This window comes from Mycteria americana, chromosome 1 (assembly GCF_035582795.1).
Source record: "Mycteria americana isolate JAX WOST 10 ecotype Jacksonville Zoo and Gardens chromosome 1, USCA_MyAme_1.0, whole genome shotgun sequence".
NCBI lineage: Eukaryota > Metazoa > Chordata > Aves > Ciconiiformes > Ciconiidae > Mycteria > Mycteria americana.
In genome coordinates, this window is record NC_134365.1 from 222630654 (window position 1) to 222656146 (window position 25493).

Below are 25493 nucleotides of genomic sequence, written 5' to 3' on the forward strand. Positions count from 1 at the left end.
TCTCAGGTTTTTGCAACAAGGGGCACTGTTTCCCCTCATCGGCTAGCATTTATTTTTTGTGGGGGAGTTATTAGTCTTCCTTCTGAGACAGTAGCACTCACTCCTGCATGTCATTTTTTTGTGATAACCATTAGCCCTTTTGTATTGATGCTTGGTGCATGGCAGAATCCTGGATCTGTTCCTCCTTGGCTTTTTTCTCTCATGCAATGGTGCAAACCAAAACTGCCTGGTGTAAGGCGAGTAGAGGAAAAAGGGCTTGTTATGAATGGCTAAGGCTGATAAGAGACCTGCCTTTGGAAAAAAACCACTAGGCTGTTTCCCAGGCAAGAGGGTGTTGCTTGTGAAAGAGGCTGGACAAGCTGGTTGTCACCAGAACTGCTTCTAAGGTAACAAATGCCAGGAGACGTTAAACCTCGTTAAACATATTAGGAAGGTACTTTCAAGTGCCAGCACCTGTGTTAGAAGGCTTTCCTATTAAAGCTGACCCCAGGAAATTGCTGTGCTGAGTGTTTTTAAGGTGTTTCAGAGAGTTTAGAGGTACCTGGCCTGGTAAGGTTGATATCTGGTTTTTAGGGGTTTTTTTTTGTTATACATATGGTTATGATGCAAGTTAGCTACTTCCTAGTCCTCAAATTTATGTGTCTGCTTCCTTAGTTCTGTAATTGCTGTTTTCTGTGTTGTTTTATGCTATTTTAATGCTGTAAATGGTTTGTCTTGCTTCTGTGTTTTGCAAAATGTTTCTTAAAAGGTGATTGTTTTAGGCCATTATGCTGTATTGACAAGGAATGCGAGGGATTACTGTGGTTTGTTGTTTGGTTTGGGGGGTTTTTCTTGGTTGGGTGGTTTTTTTTTTTAGTAAGTTACTACAAAAGTCCTATCAGCCTTTAGGTGGGTAGCAGAGGCTAAGGCATGATTATGTGAAGTGTCTTTATTGCTCAAGTCAGGTCTCCTTTGGACACCTTAGGTGTGGGTCTCTAAAGGCCCAGATGTGGATAAACCAAAGAAAATGCCTTCTTCTCTTAACATACTCCTAAAAACAAGGTGGGCCTCCTGCAGCTCATGGTCCACACAAGATGTCAGTGTGCTAGTGTGTTTAATGACCTCTGCTGACCCACTAGCTAAAGGGATCCCTTAATTAGCAATATTCAGTTGCAGAAGGTTTGTGAGCTGAAAGCTCTGCCCCGAAACAGTGGGGTGGCTTGATGCAAAAGGACCCCAATTTGAATGGGTCTTGCCCAGCATCCTCTTTTTGATCAGGGATGTTTGAGGTTAACTGTTGAAGAGCCCAAGCACTAAAAAGGGCTGTTGGTCTCTGCGGTGCTCTCCAGAGGACAACATTTAGCTGACTTCCCAGCCTTGCTTGCGGGGGGCTGCACTTGTGTCCTTGGTGCTGCGAGCTGCTGATGGTCTGCTGGCGTGTCCTTGGGAGCGCCTGGCCCTCGCGGCACCTTGTTTACTGCTGCTTGCGGCAAAACCCCTCCTGTGCTGTCCCGTTTCTGTACAGCTCTGTAGCCTCCCAGCTCCCCAGTCCGCCTGGACCGGCCGCGGGGATGGGAGTGGGGCAGGTGCTGCTTGTGCTGCTGGCCGCCTCCGCGGTGATGCCTGTGAAGGACTCGTTGCTGAACATCTGTATGGATGCCAAACACCACAAAACCAAGCCTGGCCCAGAGGGGATGCTGCATGACCAGGTACGACTCTGCTGATGTGTTAGGTGGGATTGTCTGGGTCCCCTGTGCCTACCTCCCCAGATTATATGGGCTGGTTTGTGCTTTGGGTTTAGCAACCACTTGTCTGAGGAAGAAAGCCCGTGCTGAGTACAAGGCCCATTTATTTGCCGTCTTCTTCTAGCAGATAGCTAGGGCAGATGCAGTGGTGTGAGGATTTCTGTCAGCCCAGTGTCACCCCTTTTTCACCCAGGAGGCTTCCCCTTCCCAAAGCTTAGGTACCCAAGATCAGAACAAGGTAAAGGATGGCAAGGAAAGACACCGTTTTCTGCTTCCTCTCTGTGTTAGAGCCTCCTCTTGCTAATTAAAGAGCTCTGCCCCTAGGTCCTTGGTGGGGAGATGGGGCTAAGAGCAAGCCAGGGTGCAAGAGAAGGGAGTCTGTTCCTATTCCTCAGGCTGGCACTAATGCCTGGTGAGGATCTGACCTTCAGAGTCATCCTTCTGCTCTCCCTCCAACTCCATCTTGCTGCAGCCCTGAACTCTCCAGTCCAAAGTGCCCAAGGGTTGGCTGGAGGAGAGGTTCTTGCTGCTGAAGGGTTCTTGCTGTAGGCTATGCAGGGAACTGGCACCTGCAGCGTCCTCTGACTCCCCCGAGCTGCTGCCTGCCCTCCCGGCCCAGCCTGTCTCTTGCTCCGTTGTAGTGTGCTCCCTGGAAGGACAACGCCTGCTGCACAGCCAACACCAGTTCAGAAGCCCACAAGGACCAATCCAACCTGTACAACTTCAACTGGAACCATTGTGGGCTGATGCCACCCAAGTGCAAGCGCCACTTCATCCAGGACACGTGCTTGTATGAGTGCTCACCCAACTTGGGGCCCTGGATTGACCAGGTAGGATCAGACCTGCTGTCATTAAGACAACAGGGCTTGTGGTGGCCACATGATATGTTATATGCTGGTCCCCCATATAGCATACCCCTGGCGTGTATGGGAGCGTGCTTTCCAGGGACACTGCGAACTTTCCTACTGGGTGGAAAGATTCAGAGGACTTTGCTAGTCTCTGCTTAGGTAGTCGGACAGGCTGATGGAAGAATTGCTTGTTGTCAAGGCATGTCTCTGCTGGGGCTGAAACTCTTCCGAGGTCAGCTCTGGAGCCCAATGGAAAGGGCTGGGGGGAATCTGGGATGTGGCAGCTCCTGCCCCTTAACTTTCAGGGGCCACCACCAGTGTGCGCATGGTCCTGTTCCCTTGCAGGCCGACAGCAGCTGGCGTCGGGAGAGGATTCTTCATGTGCCACTCTGCAAAGAGGACTGCGATGAGTGGTGGGAGGATTGCAAGGACTATGTCACGTGCAAAGAGAACTGGCACAAGGGCTGGAACTGGGCAACAGGTTAGTGGGCTATGTGGACCAAGCCTCTCCTCACCCCTGCAGGCAAGCCCCTGGCAGTGTCACTGCTGCCTGCCCAGTGGCTGGAGCCAAGACCCCTAATCGCTCTTGCCTGTCTGTGGGGTTGCTGACTAGAAGGTGGCCAAGCCACCATCCATCAGCTAAGATGCAGTGATGGGCTGTGGGCAGGTGACCTGCTCCTCCCAGGTGAAAGGACATAAGTGAAGTGCTAATCATATTGTTTTCTGGCGGTCTGTCTTCAGGAACGAACCGCTGTCCTTGGGGCTCCATGTGTAGACCCTTCAGCCACGTCTTCCCCCGACCAAAAGACCTGTGTGAGAAAATCTGGTCCAACTCCTACAAATACACCACAGAGCACCGGGGCAGTGGACACTGCATCCAGATGTGGTTCGACCCTGCCCAGGGAAACCCCAATGTGGTTGTGGCCAAGTACTACGCTTGGAAAAAGAGGTTGGGAGGATCTGCTTGGATGGAGAACGTGACTCCCGAGACCGACAAAGCCTTGTGTGCTCTGCCGTGGCCTGTCCTGGTCCTGCTGCCTCTGGCCCTTGTGGGAGCCGGCGGCTGTGGATCCCATGGATGGGGGTCCCTGTGACTGCTCCAGCTGCCCTACAAGAGGAGCTGGCATAGGTAACTTAAGTCCATCTGCTCAAACTGGTCACACACCCCAGTAAGTGCTCCGCATGAGTTATGGTGTTGGACCTTGATACCTGCATTTGCTTTCAGCTGCTGACAAAGGCAGTTATTTCCTTGCCATCCTAGGAAGGGCAATACCGTGTGTCTTTGCTCTGATGTAGGAGCTCCTTCACATCTGTTCCCACCTCCTGGCTGTGTGCTGGGCGGGCAGTGCTTGGCTGAGCTCTGGTGTCTGGTCTTTCAGGCTGCTCGGACTCCCTGAAGGGTGGGGATGATAATAAAATACTCCTTTGAATCAGCCTTGCTGTACTGAAGTTAAGTACTATCGAGGAGGTAGAAGTGCTCTGGGGGTGGAACAAGGCTGCTGGACTGGGTGGTGGTGGGCGTGGGGATCTGTACATGTAGGAGTCTGCCTGGGGGTAGGAAAGAGAGGTGTAGATCTCCTGGGTAGGTGTAGATCTCCTGGCTCCTGATGGCTCCTTAGCTGCTGTGCTCTGCCCCATCCTGCTGCAGGAGGTGCAGAGTTGCCTGCGTGTCCACCCTGGGACTCCTGCAGCAGACCACAGCTAGCCATGAGCAGCATCTGTAGCGTCTCCTCCCTGGTCACCGCCTCTCTTCTGTGCTGCTTCCTCTTCCCTCCGAGGCAGGCCTCTCAAAGCTGGGCGCAGGAACAGCCTGACCTCCTGCGCATGGATTGCTGGAGCTAAATGCAGATTGCTGCTGCAGCCTGGTGCAAGTGGCACCTGCTTTTTCAGCCCAGCAAGTGGAGCTGAAAGAGGAGCATCTTAGCAGAACTGTCCTTGTCCTGCAGCTGTCCAGAGGCTGTATGTGTAAAGCTCCCTCTCCTTAGCTACAGCTGTGCAGTTCGGGTTGACTGGAACAGCTTTCCTCCTGCCTGTGACCTGGTTTTGGCTGTATATGTGTTGCTTCAAAACTTTCTCTTCCCCTGGGGGCAACGGTTCACAGCCTCCCACATGGGACTTGCAGACGTCATAAGTAGCTCACTGCTGTGCTTATTTTTTTTTTTCCTCAGAAGTGAAAACAAGCCTCTAGCAAAACTTTAGCAACTTTTGAAAGGAATGGCAAAGGGGAGCTTTGCCAAGCTCATCTGTGCTTCCAGCCACAACCTTTGATCACTATGTGGCCATCTGCTACCTGCCGAGATACTCCTGCATGCTCACCAGTGCCAGGATAGGCAGGATCAGGCTGCTGTCCCGGGCTGGTCCAGGTGTCTCATCAAGCATTTGTCCACTTCTGGAATTAAGGTTACCATTACTGTCTGCATCGGGACCTGATCAAGCTGGTGTGTATAGACATTGCATTTGATAACTGGTATGGCTTTGCTGTAGCAATTCTTTCTGACTCTTGACCTCATCCTCATTTTCATGCCATATATTGCTAGGCCCATTCTGACCATCTCAAGGGTTTGAACAAGTGCCTGTCCCCTACCCTGGCTGTCCTGATCCTGGTTGTCTTGTCCATGGTTCACTGGTATGGCAAGCATGCTTCCCCTCTCATTCACATCATCATGGGAAATGTCTACCTGCTGCCCCCCACTGAACCCCATCATCTACAGCATAAAAACTAAACAGATCCACGGGATCTGCCTCTCGGAGGCAGCAACATCTGACCGAGGGAGGAGTTGAGGGGATGGGATGGGATGACTGCAGGCTCGAGGCAGCTCATCTGCGTCATTGCTTTAGCACTTCCTGGCATTGGGGATATTTTGGATGGGGACTTCTTCAGTTAACATGTGGTATCCCTTGGGCTGTAGTGATTTGTTGTGTGTGGTGAGCAGAGTCAACAACTTAATATTATTACTTGAGCTGGAATCATTCATTGCGTACTATAGAAAGGTTTTGCTTTATGAAGCTATTCTAGAAAAAGGCATCCTTGAAGAGAAGAGGCTGATTAGATCAGCTGTCCATCTCTTATCACAGTCTAAGTTTATCTGCTCAGCCCTGAGTTGAGCTAAAAGGTTGAAGTTTTGCCTGTTCTCTTCTCTGTATTTGATTGCAGAGTCATAAAGTCTATCACAAGAAACAATCATTTGTGCATTAATCCTAGCATGCTAAATATCACTGTTCACTCATTATTTCAATGATACTGTTTTCAAAGAAAATCTCTTGAAGAACGGAGAGAACTGAAGGGAATTTTACAGATAGGAAAAACACCCAGCTTACAAAGGTTTAGCTCCTTGACTATTGCAACAGTCACCATGTCTATCTGCAAGCCTAGATGTGCTCCTTTCCTCTACATAGCAAATGCTGACAGCTGAGTCTGCAATGGGGAAGCACTGACCTTACACTGCTCGTGCCCAGCATTGCCTCACTTGTCTCTGTCCACCCTCTTCTGCTGTTTACTGACCCACTGGGGTGAGCCAGGCTGAGGAGCTACCCAAATGTCTCTGCTAGAGCAGCTGTAGCGGTGAGGTCTGCCTGGTAGGAGGGCTGAGGTTCTGCTTCAGCAAAGAGCTCCTATAATCTGTGCTGCAGATCACCAGCTAGTGATTTCACCTTTGTAGCCCTGTTCTGTGGCCTGTGCATGCTGCCTCGCTTCATGAGTCTTACATGAGTCATTGTGTAGCTGGAGCTAGCAATTGCTCCTCTTCCCCTGACCAATGCACTTGCCTTTGTCCAACAGCTCTCCGAGCACGCAGGGGCTGAGGGGTTCTGCTGTCCCTGCGCTGATCTCCTCAGGCTTCGCTGGGGCTGACAGCATCTTTCAGCTGAAATGGCACATGGAAGAGTTTGGCTGTTTCTTTAGTTTCACAGCCTCCAGCTTTCCCCTGGCTCTGTCCCAGGCTGTGTGCTCGGCGGGTGCCCTTCAGGTAGGACGTGCACTTTACATGGTGCCCCTCCATGCAACGAATAACATCCACTTTCTTTCTGTATCCTCAAGGACCAACATGAATTAGGGGAAGATCTGGGTGATGTTTCCTTTGGCATCATACATGAATTTGGATTGGTCCTGGATACTGTGGGCATGCTGGGCTGACAACTCCAAAACCCTCTGAAAAGGTCCTGGGCAATGTTACCATGTGGGCTGGGGGTCAGGAAGGGGTTCAGCTGTGGTGCGGGTCTCCTCAATCGCACTGCAGAGAGGACTAGGACTTGCATCTCCCTACTACTCCACGGTCCTCCTTGGAAGAGCCTGTAGATCCCTCACCAGCAGCTCCCTGCCAGCCCCTCCCACAGGGACCCTCCTTCCTCACAGGAGCAGGGCACCAGGATCATAAAGTCAAAAAATCGTGTAGGTTAGGAAGGGAGGTCTGGGGGCCTCCCCACTCAAACCACAGTCCCTTAGAGTAAGATATTTAACATGTTTTTAACAACATCTCTGACTTTTTCCAGCACTGACACCTGCGTCAATAAAACCTGTTTGGGTTCTTCACAAGTCCTTGCCTTTAAAAAAAAAAAAAATGAAGTAGGTCCATTTTCATGCCCTCTCCTCTGCCGGCTCACCAGTGTGTCTGGGCCATCCGAGGATGAGTCGCACAGACTGCGGGTGCGTGGGGAGGCGGCAGAAGCTCACTGGCCCCGTGGCTGCTGAACCACAGGGTTCACAGGGTGGTAGCGGCGTGTCCCTCTGCTCAGCACGAAGCTACTACTGAGCCTGATGCAAGCTCCGGGCCAGGCTCTCACCCAGCCAGGGCATCGCTTGGAGAACTGGCTCCGTCATCTTGAAAGCAGGCGCAGGAGCCCTCCCTGTGTCCTGTGCAGCCCCTGAGCTGTTGCCTGGTCCGTGTCCCCTCTCTGTGGACCCAGCGATCTGCAGGCTCAAGAGGGGCCAGGCAGGCTGCTGCAGGCTTGCCTGTTGCTAGTGACCTGGCTGGCCCGTTCCCCAGGGCTGGCACAGGAATGCTGGGCTGCCCACAAGGCTTTCACAGAGTTACAAGCAGACGTGTGCTGGCAGAGCAGTGAGGGAGGCTGACGATGACTCCCTCCTCTCTTTCCGAACCCTGCTTGCTCGGCAGATCTTCGGGAAGGTCTGGGCTGAAAGCATCAGGCTAGAAGTAGGAGCTCTTCCTACCACACCTTCACGCTCGATCCTGCTGCTCTGTCTTTTGGCACTCTCCTCACCATGGCCAGGCTGCGTGAGCAAGCTCCTGGAGGAGCTTCTCCCCACTTTGGGTGCTTGTACTAAATCCTGTCACCAGTGGTGGTGTTCCCATTGCCAGAGAGGTGGAGACCGTACATCTGCAGGGGGTTTGGGTACCTGCCTGCTCCGCATGACTATAGCCAAGGCTGCGGGGTGTTGGCAACTCAAGCTTGCCATGTGCCCCCTCATTTTCCTGGAGGGGGACCTGATCTTGGAGACAGATCTCCAGCCCTGACCAGAATGCCTCCGCTTACAGGAAAGTCACCCTGCTATTCAGACAGGGACCCTGGAAGTGTGCTCCTGAAACAGCTAAAAATTAGCTCTGCAATTCGAGGCTTAATCTGTCAAACTTCATGCCCCAGTCATGACTCTCTGCTGCTGTTGCTGCTGCATCTTCAGGCTGGGAATCTCCTCTTTTCCACACAGCTCTTCCAGACCGTGATTTCTTACACCGGGTAAGGTAAATTGCTTGCACTATCCCGTGCCTTGGTCCAGGGCATGAGGAGCCCAGATTCCCCTCAGTCCAAGAGCACAGCAGCATCACCCCACTTTCCCATCTGCTCTCGCTGTGTCACAGGATGCTTCCAAGCTGGCTGCGAGTTTGTTTCCTCTTGGTTTTATGGAGTTTTGGATGCATGTGTGTAACTGATTGCTGCAGCCTGAGAGGTCCTCCCTGTGGTTACATCCAAGCCAAGATCACCTGGAAGGATGGCTCTGCATTGGATGTGGTTCCTGGGTCTCAGGAGTAACTGCAAGAGCTGAAAAACAGAGGGGGGACATCAGCCAGCGGGAGATGTTTGACTACTTTTGCTCTCCAGCCAACAGAGAAGGTAACCAGTGGAGCTGACAAGATACTGCTGTAGCTCTAGCTATGATGGTCTGCTACAAGTTCATAACATCTCTTTTTGTCCTCCTAATAGGATAGGAAAGGATAGGATAGAATAGAATAGAATAGAATAGAATATTTCAGTTGGAAGGGACCTACAATCATCATCTAGTCCAACTTCTATTCATAGAAGAAAGCCATGCTTTGGGGCACACAAAGCTTTCTGCATGTCTCATAGAGAAGCCAGATGCTCGAGCTGGAGAATAGAGGCAGAACAAGGCTTGGAGGAGCCCAGTGCACAGCGAGACCCCACAGAGCTGTAAATGAGGAGCCCCAGCACAGCAGAGACTTCCAGTCCTGAGCATCAACTCACGGGTAAGCACTTGCATGCTGGGTGGCTGGCAGTGCCCTTTCTACTGCAAGGGCAGCTTGGAGACCAGGAATGCCACCAGCTTTACATGTGGACATCTGCCTGTAGGGCTCCTGGTCAGAGAGATTGCTGGAGGGGCTGGCCTCTGACCAAAGGAGCCCTCTTCTCACAGCCTACATGCAATGCACAGGGGTAAATAACTCTCCTGTGAGCCCGCTGCCAGAGGACCTTACCCAGCACCCTGGACGGTCGGCACAGAGATGCCTGTTGCTCTGCCTGGCTCTACAGCAAGTGCTGGCCAAAGCAGGGGGGATGAAGGAAGGGTCAGCTGTGCTGGTAGGAAGCTCTGCGGGTGCTGCCGGTGCTCCCCAGGGACTCCAAGGGCTGCTCCGTGCCATGGGACCTAAAAGGGAACTTTTCTCACCCAACTATAGACATACTGCCAAGATCATAGTCTTTGTCCAAATGCTTAGAGCAAGAAAACTGCAAGAGCTCTTTGGTGCTGTGATGGTGTGCTTCCCCTGACCTTTATCTCCGGTAACCCTGCTCAGGTGATAACCACCAGTGATGGTCGTAATGGATGCATCTGGTCATGATGGCTGTATCCAGCTCAAAGTGGATTCGGGAGACAGATAACAACACAATAGCCAAGGGCTACAGTGCAATGTGCCCACCGAAGAAACTAAAATCTGTGGTCAGTGTGCAAATATGACTATGAGTCAATCATCTTACCCCCCCCCATAAGTAGCGAGCAGCCCGAGAGCCCTTTGAGCTCTCCTGCACGGCAGCGGGCTGCACGCCAGCATCTCCCCTTGAGCAGGGACGCCTCTCAAGGTTACTCCTCGAGGTTGAGAGATTCCTTGCCGCAACAGATCCTCGGTAAGGGACTAACAGCATGCGAAACTTTGAAACTTTAGCTAAGTGATATAAGGGATTGATTGTGCATATATAATATATCCTTTAGATATATATCCTTTATATCCTTTAGATATAAACCATTGACCAAGTCTGGGACTAGGATTGGGTCTAGCTGCACCCAGACTTCTCTCTGAGAAGGAGTTTAGAACGCAAGGGGGTCCTTTTCTGAACCTCGTGACTCAACAGGAGGGTCTCCCTGACAGTTTTGCCTGACCCTGTCCTCTACACAGTCAATAATCAAGTGTACCTTGCCATTGAATCTTGTTAAATCACCGTCACACTGAACTTTGTTAACTCCCTGTTCTATATCAATAAACTATATTTTTGCTTCTCTCTTATGAGTGAAGTGCACTGTCACTCCGAATCTGTGACAGGTGCCAATTGTTGAGCTAAGGTTTTTGTAAAATAATGATATGACACAGGTAGATTTTTCAAATCTCCCATATTTAGTATGCACAGAACTATTTTTATAAGCAGCATACTCTCTCTGAAAACTACATTACAAGGCCGCAGCTCATGTGATGCAGAGAAGGAGAACCCCAAAATGAGCTGCTGTATAGATGTCTTCTGTGTATGACCTTACCTTAAGATAACTGAACGCCCATCTGCTGGGCTCTCCAGGAACTGAAGTTTGTGGCGTCTGGTCCATGTCCCTGTTTGACATCTGTGTTCTTTCAGCTTTGGTTTCACATCTGCCACATTTACATGTGTTTGCTATGTCCTCTTAGACTTGCTACTTTGATTTCTTTGATATTTCTTTTTCACTGCAGGCCATCTCTGGTACATCGCGTCTCTCAAGAAGTCCACCTCCACATCAGTCACATTTATCCTTACAGGCATCTGAGGGCTGGAAACTGTCAGCGTCTGGCTCTCTCCCCTTCACCTCCATTTGTGTTGTGCCACTTCTGGGGAACATCACAATCCTGTTTGTTACCAGGACTGATCCAAGCCCATGTACCAATTCCTCTCCATGCTGGCCACCACCAGTTTGTGTTTGTCTCTGTCTACAATGCCAACTGTGATGAGTGTATTCTGGTTTGATGCCAGGCAGCTTAATCTTGATATTTGTTTTGCTCAATCTTTTTTAACTCATTCATCCTCATTCTTGGAGTCCTCAGTGCTTCTGGCCATGGCCTTTGGCTGTTATGTGGCCATCTGCTACCCACAGAAATACTCCTCCATCCTCACCAGTGCCAGAACAGGCAGGATCGGGCTGGCTGCCCTGTGCAGATGTGCCTTACCAACTGTCCCCCCATTTGTGGAGTTAAAAGGATTGCCCTTCTGCCAGTCCCATGTGCCCTCCCACGCCTACTGTCTGCATCTGGACCCGATCAAGCTGGTGTGTGCAGACATCACGTTCAATAACTGGTATGGCTTCGCTTCAGCCAGTCTCTTTCTGACCTTAGTCCGCATCCTCGCCTTCATGCCATGTATACTGATTGCTAGGGCCATTCTGAGCATCGCATCCCAGAGGGAGCATCTCAAGCTTTGAACAACTGCCTGTCCCGTATCCTGGCAGCCCTGATCCTGTACGTCCCCATGGTCGGCTTGTCCGTGGTTCACTGGTATGGCCAGCATGCTTGCCCTCTCACTCATGTCTTCGTGGCCAACGTCCACCTGCCGGTCCTTCCCATGCTGAACCCCATCATTTACAGCATAAAAACTAAACAGATCTGCAGGGGTGTCCTCATGGTCCTCTTGCCCAGGTATCCCTGTATGAGGCAGGGACAGGTCACAGCTGTGGGACGAGACCTGGTATGATGTGCCTGTGTGCCGTGGGCCAGGTCAACATCTCAAATGCACACACCTTCCCACTGTGCATCCTCTGGGTGAAAATGCTTCCTATTTTAATGATACCCTGTGATTCATTAGGGGCTCTGCTGACTGAGTCCACGTGCAAGGATAGCTGACAACGTCTGCTCAAGTGACCACAAAGGCCAGACAGAGATCGGAGGGGCAGTGACAAGGTGGGGAAAACCAGCCAGGCTCATTCCTCTACATCTACTGCTCCTAAGACCATGAGAGGTGAAGGGTTCAGCCATTGTCCCTGTTTGGAAACTAGAGCAATCCATCAGCAGAAACTCTCTCCAGGACACTATGCAAATCGCTAGATTATTGCCTAAATGGGTGTAGGATTTTTGTGGGGTGCCTGCAGGAGAATTTGAGGATTGAACAAGAGAATTATGGAACTGTACAGGATTTATCACGGGATGCTTAGAGGAAGGGCTGACAGCAGGAATTATTGGGAATTATTAAGGAATTATTAAAGGAATGTGTGTGTTTGCAGGTGTGTGCAATCCACCAGTGAACTTCTGGCCAAAGCAGGGAGCAGGGAGGGTGAGGGGTCTGGGGTCTGAGGTCTGGATCAGAGGGACCAGGAGTCTGGGAGACGGGTATAGGAGAGACTGAAGGTTGGGAGCAGCTTCCAGAGAGACCCACTGTAGTGGGGTCCCTGAGCTGCTCTCTGTAGAAACAGGTCTGAGCAATTCGTGCTGTCAGTGTGGGTTGGCCCTGGTCCACCACGTTGGGGCACGCTGAACACCAAACAGGCTCTGAAAATCCCAACCTGGAAAATCCCTGAGCCAGGGGTCAGGCTCCAGTTGGGCAGTGTTTTGACAGTGAGCTCAGGTGAAAAGGAAAAAAAAAAAAAAAAGCCGCATTTGAGGCAGTAAGACCATGTCTCAGGAGGGCAGCCAGGCAGCAAGCAGGCACCGGGACGAGGTGGACGGGGGGAGGTCAGGAAAGTGGGGGCTGCTTTTGCACACTGACTCCTTTGGAAATGTCAAGATATTCAGGGAAATGCCAGTGCAGCGGAGATGTCAAAGAAAGGTTTGCCGACGGCGAGGGGAAGACGAAAGGGCAGCGAAGACGTCCGCAGCACTCTGAGCAGCGTGGGTGGGTGTCCTGGGGGCCAGCGCTGCCGGTGCCCCCCGGGCATCCTCCTGCAGCGGTGCTGTGCGGCGGGAGAGCGCGGCAGGCGACGTCCCTCTCGCCTCCAACTGCAGATGAGCCGCTGTTTCTCCATCCACCTGGGAGACCCAAAGTGCCCCGGGCTGGGGCAGATCTGGAAAAACCTGGCTCTGCAGGCAATTTTCTGGGGTGTGGAAGGAGAAGGTCAGTGAATCTGGCCGTGTTAGAGGTTGTGCTTTGGTTTGTGCACCCTTCTGAAAGGATGGGATGATCGCTGGAGACCTTGCAGGACAACAAATTCTAAGGGTTGAGTATTTTCAGCAATTTCTCCCAGATCTGATTGGTTTTCTTCCCAGAAACGGTGGGGCTTAGTGCAGGTGGAAGCTGCACACACAGGTTGTCCAGGAAAATGTGAACAGGCTGAGGAACGTCGTGCCCAGACTGATGGGTTGAAAAGGAGAAGGCGGCTGGTCTTCAAAAGACGGCTGTGACCCAGGTCATTGGATACGCAAAGTTCTGGGGATGCTGTTAGAGCTGAGGATGAGGCCGGCAGCACGGAGGGGATGATGCACGCAGTCTTGGGCAGGCTGCACGCCACAGGGATCGCCAGGAGCGGAGCCACGGAGGCAGCCAGGACTGGTGCGTGCCGGAGCAGGAGGGGATGGAGAGCCGGGGGGGGGGAGGGGGCAGCTGCAAGTAGAGAGGGAGAATTTGGTAGCAAGATGAAGAGAAACTGTTTGGTCTCAGCCCTGTCCCAAAATACCTTTCACTCCCCTGTGATATTCGACTTTTGTCCAGGGCTTACGGCTTTGCCCAAACAAGAGCTCTACAGGCATGTACAGGAATATTAGATTTCCCATGGTGTCCATGGTAATTATTTCAAGGAAAGAAGCAGTGCCACTGAACAGGACTGCAACTTTTTAAAGATCTTTATTCTGTAGGGTTTTTATTTGCTTTTTTGTTTGCTTGTTTGTTTTTTGTAGTTGAAAGCACTAGACTTCAGCAAAGTGGACTTGGTAAAACTGAGATAGCAATATCTCATGAGGAAAATGTCTGGGACAATATTTTTCAGGAAGCTATGCAGTTCATTAAAGATGTGATAAAAAAAGCATTTTTTCCCAAACCCCATCATTAGAATGAATAAGCAAGAAGGGCACTAAAACTTATCATGCATAAATCACCACCTTTGCAGTGATCCCTAGCATGAGAAAAAAAAACATGAGCTTTTGAGCTTAGTCAAACTAGTAATGATTTACAGAAAGAAATAGCAAGAGCATATAAAGCAAAAACTGAAAGGAAGGAGAAGGCAAAAGGCAATTTGCATTTAGACACATAGGTTAATGTAAGAACTGCTTTGTTATTCAAATGCTAGGGAAGCATATTGAATGATGAATTATATGAACATGCATGATATTTATTATTTTTTTTTAATCATAAACTATTTTTCCCTGAAATAGTCTAACATCAGCAGCAACGTAAGAAATCAGGGGAAACAGGGGAAAAGAAGTTAAAAAGTTAAGAAAACAGATGGCTTTAAATGACAAGGGCAGTTTAAGGGCAGGGTGACGTTCCCCTTACAGTACTGAGAGAGGGGGCAGGAGCAGTCCAAAGGCTGTTGGCAGATATCTTTGGGAATGAACAGAAGATAAATGAGACAGAAAACCAGGCTGGAAGAAGGTAACCCCCGGGCCTGACTTCAGAAAGGTGGAAAAGGGTAAAGAAGCAATAGGGAATTAGAAACCAGTCAGATTAACATCTATTTCCTGAAAAATACTGAAATAGACAAACCAAATATTTGTGGAGCACGCATGGCATATCAAGGAAATAAGTAGCAGTGACCGTGAATTTCTTAGGAACAAATTGTGACAAAGCAATCTAATTTTTCCTTTAGACAGGGTAACATGTCTGGCTGACAGGGAAGAAACAGAAAATTAAATCTGCCTTGACTGTAATTATGCTTTTGACACATTTCACATAACATATGCAGAAACAAGAAAGGGGAGAATGATCTAAACGAAACTACCACAAAGTGAAGGCAAAACTCACTGGAAAAAAGACTTTTCAAAAAAAAATTATCAATTATTCATTGTCAAAGATGAAGCAAACAGGGATTTGAAGGAAGCTATCTTATTTCTGCAGTTATTCACTTTTTTCATTAATGAGCTTTTAAGAAAATAGAGGTTTCTTTGGGTCTGAATATAGATGTTGTCATGTCATTTTGGGTACATAGATCTTGCTTAAAAGACCTGGCCTTTAATCCGTGTATTCCATATGAATGTACCAGACTGACATTTTCTTTATTAGTCTGCCTGGCTATTTAAAATTTTTGGTGTAACTTCAGCATCCTTCTGGTGATTGGATAGGGAGACTGCTTATTAATTCGTCAGTGAGAACAAGGCGGAAGGACTGAAAGTACAACGGGGAGAAGGCTGAAATTCAGAACTGTCCTGATGTGATGTCCTGTGATCCAATTCCACGCTGGATGTCAAACTAGAAATGCAGTTCACACCATTGGGCTGGTAGGAATGGGAGGATTTATGTCAGTAAACACCAGTATCGAACTGGTTAGTCTGGCAGTAATATTAATCTATAGGCTTTTTTATATTATTTTTTCAAAATAGAAATAGAGTAGGCAGCACCTCTACAACAAAGCTTTGGGAAGTACCAGAGATGACAAGGCAAACATTAGTCAACAATGTCACAGTTTGCTAAAATAAACAAGAAAATAAACCCCAAAGTGACGACTTTGTCAGAAAGTATGAGCAGGGGCGTTGTACCCAGGGCATGCGGAGTAACCTTCCCATTCTCAGCACCAAACCCACAGGTGGGGGCACCTTCTGTAAAGGAACACAAAGACCCGTTAGCAAAAGGAGAGCAACAAAATAATTGAAGGTCCACAGAATATGAAGCATGAGGACTCCTTTCACACATGAGATTTTTTGGAGATCTATGGAGGTGCCATCCAGGAATGTTAGAACAGATTTAGTAAATGTCCTTCTGGGTTGGTTTGGGTAAGCTGTTGCCTTTTAGGGTGGCAGGTGGACTACAAGATCTCTTGAGGTTCCTTCTCTTCGTACTTTTCATGTTTCTATCGAAAATTTAACATTAGATGTATATTCTCTACCACTGTCCTGCGCATCTCATTTTTTGGATGTGTATTTTGATATTCCTTATCTACATATAGGATAGCATCTTCTGCCTAGTGATATGTTGATCTTCACTAAGCAGTGATATGGGGGTTTGAACTCCTTGGTATTATTTCAGGAACAATAAATATTTGGGTCTTGGTAGAGACCCACCATCACTCTTGGCCTTCCTGTATTTTCGTCAGCAAATTGCATAGGCAGATTGGATTTCTCAGCTATTAAACATAAAGGTGTATTTGTTTGTTTTTCTTGAACATCCTGGATTTAAGCCAGACTTTGCTCCCCATGAGCATCTCATCCGGACTCAGTGTGAGGACCTGACTGACTTTGAGCAGAAATGTTATTACGGTAATACTGTGTGTTATTACTGCATGCACACAGAGTTTCCTGTCAGAAACCCCCATGCAGACAAGGTTTCCCCTTCTGACCCCTCTCTGTGTGAAGCCATGAAGACCCCTAAAAGCACAAATGATCAAGCAGAGAGGGGTAGTAGCTAAGTGTGATCAGAGGCTGTTATTTACATCAGCACATTTTATAGAAAGAAGGCTCTTCTGCAAGCTTCATCTTCCAACTACAACCTTTGGGCTAGTAAAAGAAATTATCTCTCTTCTGAAACAAAAGGCCGGATCAGCCACCTAACATCTGATAAAATCACATTTTTCAGAAAAATGCGTCATTAGTGGTTGTTGTTTGCTGGCGGTAAAAATGGCCCAGCATTAAAGCGATTAGCTTTTCAAAAAATGATACATGGCCACTGAATCCATTGCTCCCAATAGCAAAACTGTGTCTTTCTGATGAATGAAGATGAAATAATTACTGATGTGGAAGCTATCCTTTTCTAGTGGGTGAGTCACCTTGATCTGATCACTGTCAGCGTCAGGGGCACTGCGGAGGTCAGCAATAAATGTCGTTGGGGCCCCATAAGGGTTTATTTCCCAGAATTTGGGGTAATTACGAGGTAAGTTGGATAATAAAATCCCACATCATGCTGACCACTTGGACACAGATCATTCTTCAGCTGGATATGTCATTGCACCTGGAAGGAGAGGCAAAAATAGCAGTTAAGCATTGAATTTGAAAGTGGTCAAAAGCAGGTTTTCTATACCCAAGGAAATGCTTTAGAAAACTCACCCCGCTATCTTAGACATCTTGCTATCCAATATATCTTCTTTTTTCTCATCAGATTGGTTTGCTTCAGCACTGCCCGTTTCTTGACAGATGTAACACGTAGCAGGGAAACTTCTCCCTTGCTCCTGTCAACTAGCACTGGCAGCCCCCAGCCTGGCTGTCAGAGCAGATTACACCGAGCACTCAGGTTATTGAATATGGCCCAAATCTTAGTATCCCATATGCAAAACAACAGGCATTCATTGCTCCAGGAGGAGCAATACGCACTGTGACTACCCAATTCAGTTTGGGTCACAGAACAACCTTGAAGGGTATGAATTCCAGCCCAGCAAAAGTGAAGGTCTTGATTTCCAAAATGGGAATGTGGTTAAAGAGAAAAGCCTGGGAACAATGTGAATGTGCCGTGGTTTTGAGATTTTTTTTTTTCCCCTTGTGCCAGGTGCCATCTGGGATTTTCCTGGAGGTTTCCCTAGTCCTGCACACTGAGAGTCCAACTCTGCTGTGCTCCGCTTCCCAGCTTCTGCTTCTTAGAGCGGCTCTTCTCCTGGGTTATACTGGGGAGCTACTTATCCAGTCACAGCTGAACGCACCTTGGGCAGATTGTAAAAGTCACTGATTTGAACAAACAAGCTGAAAACAGGAACAAATTCATGGTGCATTGATCCACTGACACCTACTAACTGTGCTTGGGATGCAAGAGCCAGCTTGTGAGGCTTCTGTATCATAGTGTGGCAGGTGCCGTACTCTCATTTTCCTGTCAATAAATTATGCTAGAAATAACAATCAGAGCACAAAATGGAAAAAAAACGTTTTGGGAACAAGTCACTTGTTTGGGGCCAAATGCCATAAGCCTCTCAAAGATGTCCTTCTAGTTGCATATAGTCACCTTCCTTATCCAGTGGAGAGTCAGACACTGCCAGGGCTTACCTGGTCTGTGCTATGCATCTTAGGATGGGACAAACAATCCCTCAGCAATGCTTATTTCTCCCCCGTAACTGTAAAGGAGGCAGTTAGCCCCATGCCAGAAAAGTGATGTGGTTGATGCTGTGTTTTTAATAGAGAGGTGTCCTCTGTGCTAAGGAATGGGTATAAGATGCTAATGTCCTTCCTGTCTTGGGGAGCTGGCACCAGCTTAAGGTGAAAAAGTTCCTAAGCATAAAAGCTACCCAAAAGAGCCACTCTGGACTGAGACCTCCAGGTCCCAAACTGCCCCATCGCTGCAGCAGGCACAGACCTACCTGGCATCTCACCTGCTCGATGTGCTTCAAATACTCAAAGGGGTGCCCAGAAGAGGCCCCATTCTGACCACTGGCAGCCTCAAAGCCACCCTGTCTACCTCTGCTCCTTCAGCTTGAAGATGTGTCTGTCACTGTGTCTGCATGTCCATGCCTGCACGTGCACTCAGGTCCAGCCAAGACTGACCGTGCAGGCTGGAAGACACCTCGGCTCAGCCAAAATCCCCGGCGTCCGGGGAGCTGAGCTGCTGCCCGGGCACTAACGCCTGTGAGGATCTCCACTAGATCTCCTCCGGCTGCGGCTTAGGCACCCAGGGCACGTCCCCGGCAGCACAGGCGGGTTTCTGTAATCTGCAGGTGTATCTACACCCAGTGACAGGGACCCCGCGGAGGCTCGGCACCTCCTCCAGCATCCAGCCAGTCCTCAGCCTCCTGCCGCGCACCCGATCCTGAGGGCAGCCTGGGGAAACGAAGGGAAGATCTGCACGGCCTCTCGCAGGACACGGCGTGAGCAGACGTGAGCTCCCTGCTGTGCCACGGATGTCGTGCAAGCGTGTGCGCGGGACACCAGCGACACAGGACACGTGCCCTGCGAGGAGCGAGATCTGCAGCTGCGTTTACAGCACTGGCGCAGCTCTCACGGCAGCTTAGCACAGGCGTGGCTGAAGAGCCTTCCGGCTAGCATTTGGCATTTTGTGACAGCAGGGAGTTCACTGCAGGCAGAGAGTGTCTCCCGAGAAGCTGGGAGCACTCAGGCAGTCCGCCCCGGTGAGATAGGTTTTGTCAGGGCTAGACTTGCCATGGTACCCAAGCTGTCTGCTTTCTTCTGTCTGTGCTGTGTAGAAGTTGCTCTCAGGCAGAAAGACACATGAACCAAGGATGCGAGGGCTCAGGGGAATGGGAATCTGAGTTTTTCATCTAGTTTCAGTCATAAGGTTCACTCATTCCTCTGCGCAAGGGACGAGATGTTTTTTCATGCAATGCATCACGCTAAACCCAAACGCTTCTCTTGTCCGCATTGCTGTGACTCCCTAACCCCAGCAGCCACGTTAATTTAACTCTGTATTTATACCCATGCTGCGGAGATCGACACAACAGCTTGCTACCTGCTCTGCAGAGTTCAAAAGCAACCCCACCGGGGAGGGATTTCACTGGGTGAGTTTGCTTTCCCCCTGTTTCCAGCATAATGAAAAGGTCCCAGGGTGGGGGTCAAAAAGCAGTTTTCTTCGGGGTCCACGTAAGCAGGTGCACGTTCTGCAGTGGTGATATTTAACCGCTGGAAAAAGTTAGTGGAAGCATTAGGAACATGCTGAATTCTCCAGCTTTTGAGTTTTTTTAGAATTTGACTGAATAACTTTTTGGAAGATGCTTTGGAGAAAAACAAGCTGCTGGGTTCAATACAGTGTATGTTAATGGTCAGAGAGAGCATACGGGGTAATGCTCCAGCCTAGAAAGGTTTCTGGTATATACCAAATGTACTTTCTGCCTGTTTCCCTATATGACTATAAGCCAAGGTCCACTGAAAAACAGTATTGAAAGTGTCTTTGCATGGGGGCCCAGGGCTTACGTGTGGCTTTTAACAATGAAGGGAATGGTCAAGGAAATATTTCAGGAATACTATGTTAAGGCTATGTTAGTAGTATGTTAAGGAGTAGCATTTTAAGTATTCTCAGTGATTTCTCCCAGATCTGATTGGGTTTCATCCCAGAAATGGTGGGGTTTAGTGCAGGTGGAAGCTGCACGCACAGGTTGTCCAGGAAAATGTGAACGGGCTGAGGAACGTTGTGCCCAGGCCAGGACTGGAGACCAGCAGCATGGAGGGGACAGTGTACGTGAAACGGCATATCCTCTCAATGTGCTCGGACAGAAGACAGTGAGCTTGCAGGACTCTTGCTCTGACCCTTGCTTTCCACGGTCCTCTGTAGCCTTCAATAGACTTTATTTCCCGCAGCAGGGAGTCACTGACGCCTGTGGGTGCCAGTCCCCCGCTGAACGGGTCTCAGGTGCCACCGAGCTGCAACCGCTGCTGTCAGACGGCTGCTGCACACCACCTCCGGTCCGCACCGCCGAAACACCGGAACACCGGCAGTCTGCTCCGGTGTTTGACATCTGTGCGGCTGCAGTCAGCCCCTTTTGTACCCCATCCCTTCCATTTCCCCCCACCCCATCCTCCCCAACGCCCCTTCCCCTGAGGGTTCCTTTATCGGTTTTGCACAGTCCCACAGGACCCTCAGATATCCCAAATCCTCTCATCCATCCTTTTCCACTTCTTATCAGCTACAAAGGCCAGGCTGACCCTCTCCAAAGCTGAGCTTGGAGTTTCTTAATAGCCATCAACTAGTGGCTGAAGAGTTTTGGTCTTTGCTATTGTCTCCATTATCTATCAGGTTTGTTCCACTGTGTGTTTTGTGTCTTTCCCTGTTACTTACTCTTCCCTTTGAGCTGCAAAGGTCTTGATGCGACAACCTCAATGAAGCAGATGCTCCCACCTTCCACGTACCCTCGTGGGGACTAGAAGGATTTTGGGAAGAGGCAACAAAAACAACGAAAGGCCAGAATAATTTCCCTACAAGGAAGAGCTGGGTGAACCAGAACTCTCCAGTCTGGAAGAGGCATGACTGAAGGGGTGGGGAAGGGCTTGGTAAAATCTTGAGTGACTTGAAGAGGACATTCAGGTATAATTGCTCGCTGTCTCTTTTAATACAAGAACTAAGACATATTAAATAAAATAGCAGGTGGCAAATTTAAAACCAATTACAGGAGGTGTTTTTCACTCAATAGGATTAAGCTTTGGAACATTTTGTCAGAGTGAACTGCAAACGCTAAAAGTCTGCAGGGGCTCAACCGAGCAGTAAGACAAATCCACAGGAAAAGAAATCCATTAAGGGATATTCAGCACAAAACACTGCTCTTGGTTCAGGAACTGCCAGAGCCTCAGATCAATAGAGTTTAGCAGAGAAATGATCTCCCTTGCTTGCCATGCGCTTATTCCTTTCCTGAACGCTGACCAGGTCACAGCATCAGCCGGCCGGACCTTCGAGCTCTCCCCAGCAAGCACAGAGCTTCCTCAGGGGCTGTTCACCTGCCCGAGGAGCAGCAGCCCATGCTGCAACCACACCACCTCCCATCCCAAACCGAGGACAGTGAGAGAGAAGCTGCCTGGAGCCCGGAGGGGGTCCAGCCCCATGGAGCATCACTGAGCGTGTGGCAAGGGAACAAGACATGGGGCTAGGAGAGCCCATGGAGTTTAAAAGGTGGGAGTCCTTCACTGCCATCTCACTCTGGACAACCATGCAAATCCAAGAGCAGGTGGGACCAGTCAAAGCTCTGCCCACCCCAGGCTTCAGCTCCCGACCCCCAGCAGGCTGTGAGCCTGCTGCTTGGCGTCACCCAGCAGACTGCAGCAGTCCTTCCACGCGTGCACAGGCAGAGCCAGGGCTCAAGAGACTTACTTCTTATTTAGACCCGACGTTACCTTGTGTTGCATGAGTGCAATGCAGGGAAGGAGGTTTCTCTGGCATGTGTCCATGCAGCTCCTTGCACAAGGGGGGACTCAATCCCCAATGCTTGTGGACTGAAGGCAGATTTGACTCTGATTCCCTATTGTTTGTCTGTTCCCCTGAGTCCCTTTATTCAAGGTCCCTGGGGGGTTTCAGAGACCTCATAAGCGGCTGTTTGTGGACTCGGTGAGTCCGCCTCGGGCTTTCTCACCGCAGTCAAAACTGAGCCTCAGCTGCAGCAGAATTTGGTAAGTTTCCAAAACGCAAAGTGGAGGAAGGTTGCCATGAGGTTTCATACCTCAGACGGCACTTGCAGAGCCTGATCTTGATGCTTAGAGCTTTCACTATATGGTACTCAAGGGCAAAGTAAGGAAATAGCGTTTAATCCCTTCTCTCTGTTCTAATTAATATGTTAATTCATGTGGGTTTTTTTCCTAGTTACAGGAGAGTTAGACAATATTATATGTAGAAAGGATCACTGTGATGATTTGTTCTGACATCCTGCATCACACTTCCAGAAGAATTTTGTAACCAATTTACTCATCAAGCCCATCGTATGGGCTTCAGGCAAAGCATACATTTCAGAATAATTTCTGTTCTTAGCTTTACAGTTCCAAAAGATGAAGAATTTGTCATCTGTCGGTTTTTATTTTCAGATTTGCAAACTAGCAGTGTCTCATTTCATCCAATTTCTGTGTAACTTCAGTTTCCAGTCACTGGGTCACGATGTGCTTGTGGGTTATATTGAAGAGTCATCACTGTCAACCACGCACCGACTGGTGGGCAAATTTTAGATCAATTCAGCTTTTCTTTTGCCAATCACGTAGTCTAAACTAAGTCAGTCCTTCAGTAAGAGACTTGTTTCCCCAGAGAGTAAGAAAAAACTCTCTCCTTTGATATGGACTAGATGATCATTGTGGTTCCCTTCTAACTGAAATAGTCTATTCTATTCTATGTAGCTGTCATGGTTTACACCCAGTCAGCAACTAAGCACCACACACCGCCCACTCACCCTCCACCCACCCCAGTGGGATGGGGGAGAGAATCAGAAAGAAAAAAAAGTAAAACCCGTGGGTTGAGATAAAGACAGTTTAATAGGACAGCAGAGGAGGAGAAAATAATAATAATAATGATAACCGAATGTACAAAACAAGTGATGCACAAGGCAATTGCTCACTGCCCGCTGACCGATGCCCAGCCCAGCCCCGAGCAGCGGTCACTGCCCCCCGGCCAACTCCCCCCAGTTTCTATACTGAGCATGACGCCATATGGTATGGAATAGCCCTTGGGCCAGTTTGGATCAACTGTCCTGGCTGTGCCCCCTCCCAGCTTCTTGTGCACCTGGCAGAGCACGGGGAGCTGAAAAGTCCTTGACCAGTGTAAGCACTGCCCAGCAACAACTAAAACATCAGTGTGTTATCAACATTTTTCTCATACTAAATCCAAAACACAGCACCATACCAGCTAGTAGGAGGAAAATTAACTCCATCCCAGACGAAACCAGGACAATAGCTCTGCAAGGTCTGATCTTGTATGTTGTTCATTGTCAGCGCTCTTCCTGAAGTTTCTGGACCTCCCTTTCCCTGGAAAGATTTCTCATTTGTTGCAGTGACTCTGTTATCATGCAGGGATTCAAGGGTTTCCATTCGGGAGAGATTAAGCAGCAAGCATTGCATCTCCAGTTCCCTCTCACACACAAGCACCGGCTGCCTTGTCCAGGCTATTCCGCATGTCGTACGTGGGGGACTCTGCACTGCCACAAGATTTATTCCTGCAGCTCTCTTTCTCTGAAAGCTCTTTCTCTCTGCTGATACCTCACGTGAACTTTGCATTCAATTTGTATTTCCATTTTTTTCAAGACATTATTCAATTCAAATCTATTGGATGAACAATTACAGGTTTTGTTGGATAACAAGTTATATTTACCATGAAAAAAATTAAAACATCCTCAGTACTGTAATCCACCTTCCCAAGACAAAATCTGGATCACAGGGGGTGCAAAAGTCTAACTCACTGCTGGATGGACATGTGTGATCTAATTATGATTTATGACTTTAAACCAGTAGTATTTAAAAACAAACATTGCTGTTGGGAACGTCTAACATATTGAGGTAGCTGATAAATTTCAAAACTCCTTGATGCTTTTGTCTAAATTTTTCTCTCATTCATGAATATTTTATCCCATAGTCATCAATGAAAAGGGAAAAAAAATCAGCAGCACATTCATTAGCCACTGCTATGAACCTGGGTAATTTATGAAATTTGTATCATCTGCATACATAAGTATGCGTATGTCTGTTTTCTGGTTTGTGGGCAGCACACTTATTTTTTGAGGTTTTTGTATTTCAGTGTAGATGCTCCCTGGTCCATCATGTGGTTGTCAACAGCTCCATCTCCTCCTGTTACACGTTCATCCTGGCAGGCATCCCAGGGCTGGAGGTTTCCCACGTCTGCCTCTCCATCCCTTTCACTTGCATTTACATTGCGTCCCTGGCAGGGAACTGCACAATCCTCTTTGTCATTGGGACTGATCCAAGCCTCCATGAGCCCATGTACCAACTCCTATCCATGCTGGCCATCACCAATTTGGGTTTGTCTCTGTCTACACAACGCCAACTGTGATGAGTGTTTTCTGGGTCGACTACAGGGCACTCAGTTTTGATGCCTGTTTTGCCCAGCTTTATTTTGTTCATTCCTTCTCCTTCATGGAGTCCTCGGTACTTCTGGCCATGGCTTTTGATCGCTATGTGGCCATCTGCTACCTGCTGAGATACTCCTCCATCCTCACCAGTGCCAGGATAGCCAAGATCGGGCTGACTGCTCTGTGCAGATGCCTCTAGGAGTGCTGCCATCACTCTTCTTGCTGAGAAGGTTGCCCTTCTGCCAGTCCCATGTGCTCTCCCACGTCTACCGCCTGCATCAGGACCTGATCAAGCTGGTGTGTGCAGACATCACATTCAATAGCATGTACAGGTTAGCTGTGGTCATCTCATAGTGGTACTAGACCCATTGCTCATTGTTTTGTCATATATTATGATTTGTAAGACAATCGCGAGCATCGCACCCCAGAGGGAGCATCTCAAGGCTTTGAACAACTGCCTGTCCCGTATCCTGGCAGTCCTGATCCTGTACATCCCCATGGCTGGCTTGTCCACGGTTCACTGTTTCAGCAAGCATGCTTCCCCTCTCATTCATGTCCTCCTGGCCAACATCTACCTGCTGGTTCCCCCCGTGCTGAACCCCATCATCTACAGCATAAAAACCAAACAGATCTGCAGGTGCATCCTCAAGGTCCTCATGCCAAGGAAGAGCTTCTCCCCATGGCACCAGAGCACATAAAGTACCTTTGGTAACCGCTCACCGTAAACTAGTGGGATGAACTCATTATGCTGTGTACCCCATTGTTACTAATTGAATGTATACTTCTGTGTGAAGATAGAAGCAACTAATATTCAAATTAATTTAAATCATTGTCCATGCTCCTTTATTCTGTGATTTATCACAGAATTTTCTCTACTCTGTGAGGTGTGTTGTATTTCCACTGCCCACTGAAGGAGTTCATGCTCCAGAAAAACTTAAGTGTGCAAGATTTTTATCTCTTGGCCACTGAGGTTGTAACATATCTTGGTCAAGTATTTCTAATGAGTACTGT

The 25493-nt window shown here is 48.8% G+C and overlaps 3 protein-coding genes and 1 pseudogene across 3 annotated transcripts; all 4 read left to right on the forward strand.

Moving 5' to 3' along the window:
- The first annotated feature begins 206 nt into the window (after positions 1–206).
- On the forward strand, positions 207–3666 carry LOC142405066 (folate receptor gamma-like). Its single transcript, XM_075492055.1, has 5 exons — positions 207–235; positions 1445–1688; positions 2366–2554; positions 2918–3053; positions 3314–3666. The coding sequence occupies exons 1-5, from the start codon at positions 207–209 to the stop codon at positions 3664–3666; spliced, it is 951 nt and encodes a 316-aa protein (XP_075348170.1).
- Positions 3667–4279: 613 nt separating this feature from the next.
- Positions 4280–5353, forward strand: LOC142410291 (olfactory receptor 51Q1-like; annotated as a pseudogene).
- A 1841-nt stretch (positions 5354–7194) lies between these two features.
- Positions 7195–15195, forward strand: LOC142410329 (olfactory receptor 51Q1-like). Its single transcript, XM_075502736.1, is given in 11 exon segments — positions 7195–7279; positions 8065–8263; positions 8467–8553; positions 9877–9883; positions 10759–10861; positions 10864–11397; positions 11400–11628; positions 12710–12817; positions 13347–13471; positions 14413–14509; positions 15174–15195. Coding segments are annotated over 11 exon segments (1596 nt in total).
- Positions 15196–19415: 4220 nt separating this feature from the next.
- On the forward strand, positions 19416–25180 carry LOC142410384 (olfactory receptor 51Q1-like). The gene is given in 9 exon segments (XM_075502873.1): positions 19416–19496; positions 20050–20169; positions 20293–20452; positions 21353–21484; positions 22058–22089; positions 24191–24445; positions 24448–24670; positions 24673–24828; positions 24831–25180. Coding segments are annotated over 9 exon segments (1509 nt in total).
- Positions 25181–25493: the final 313 nt, after the last annotated feature.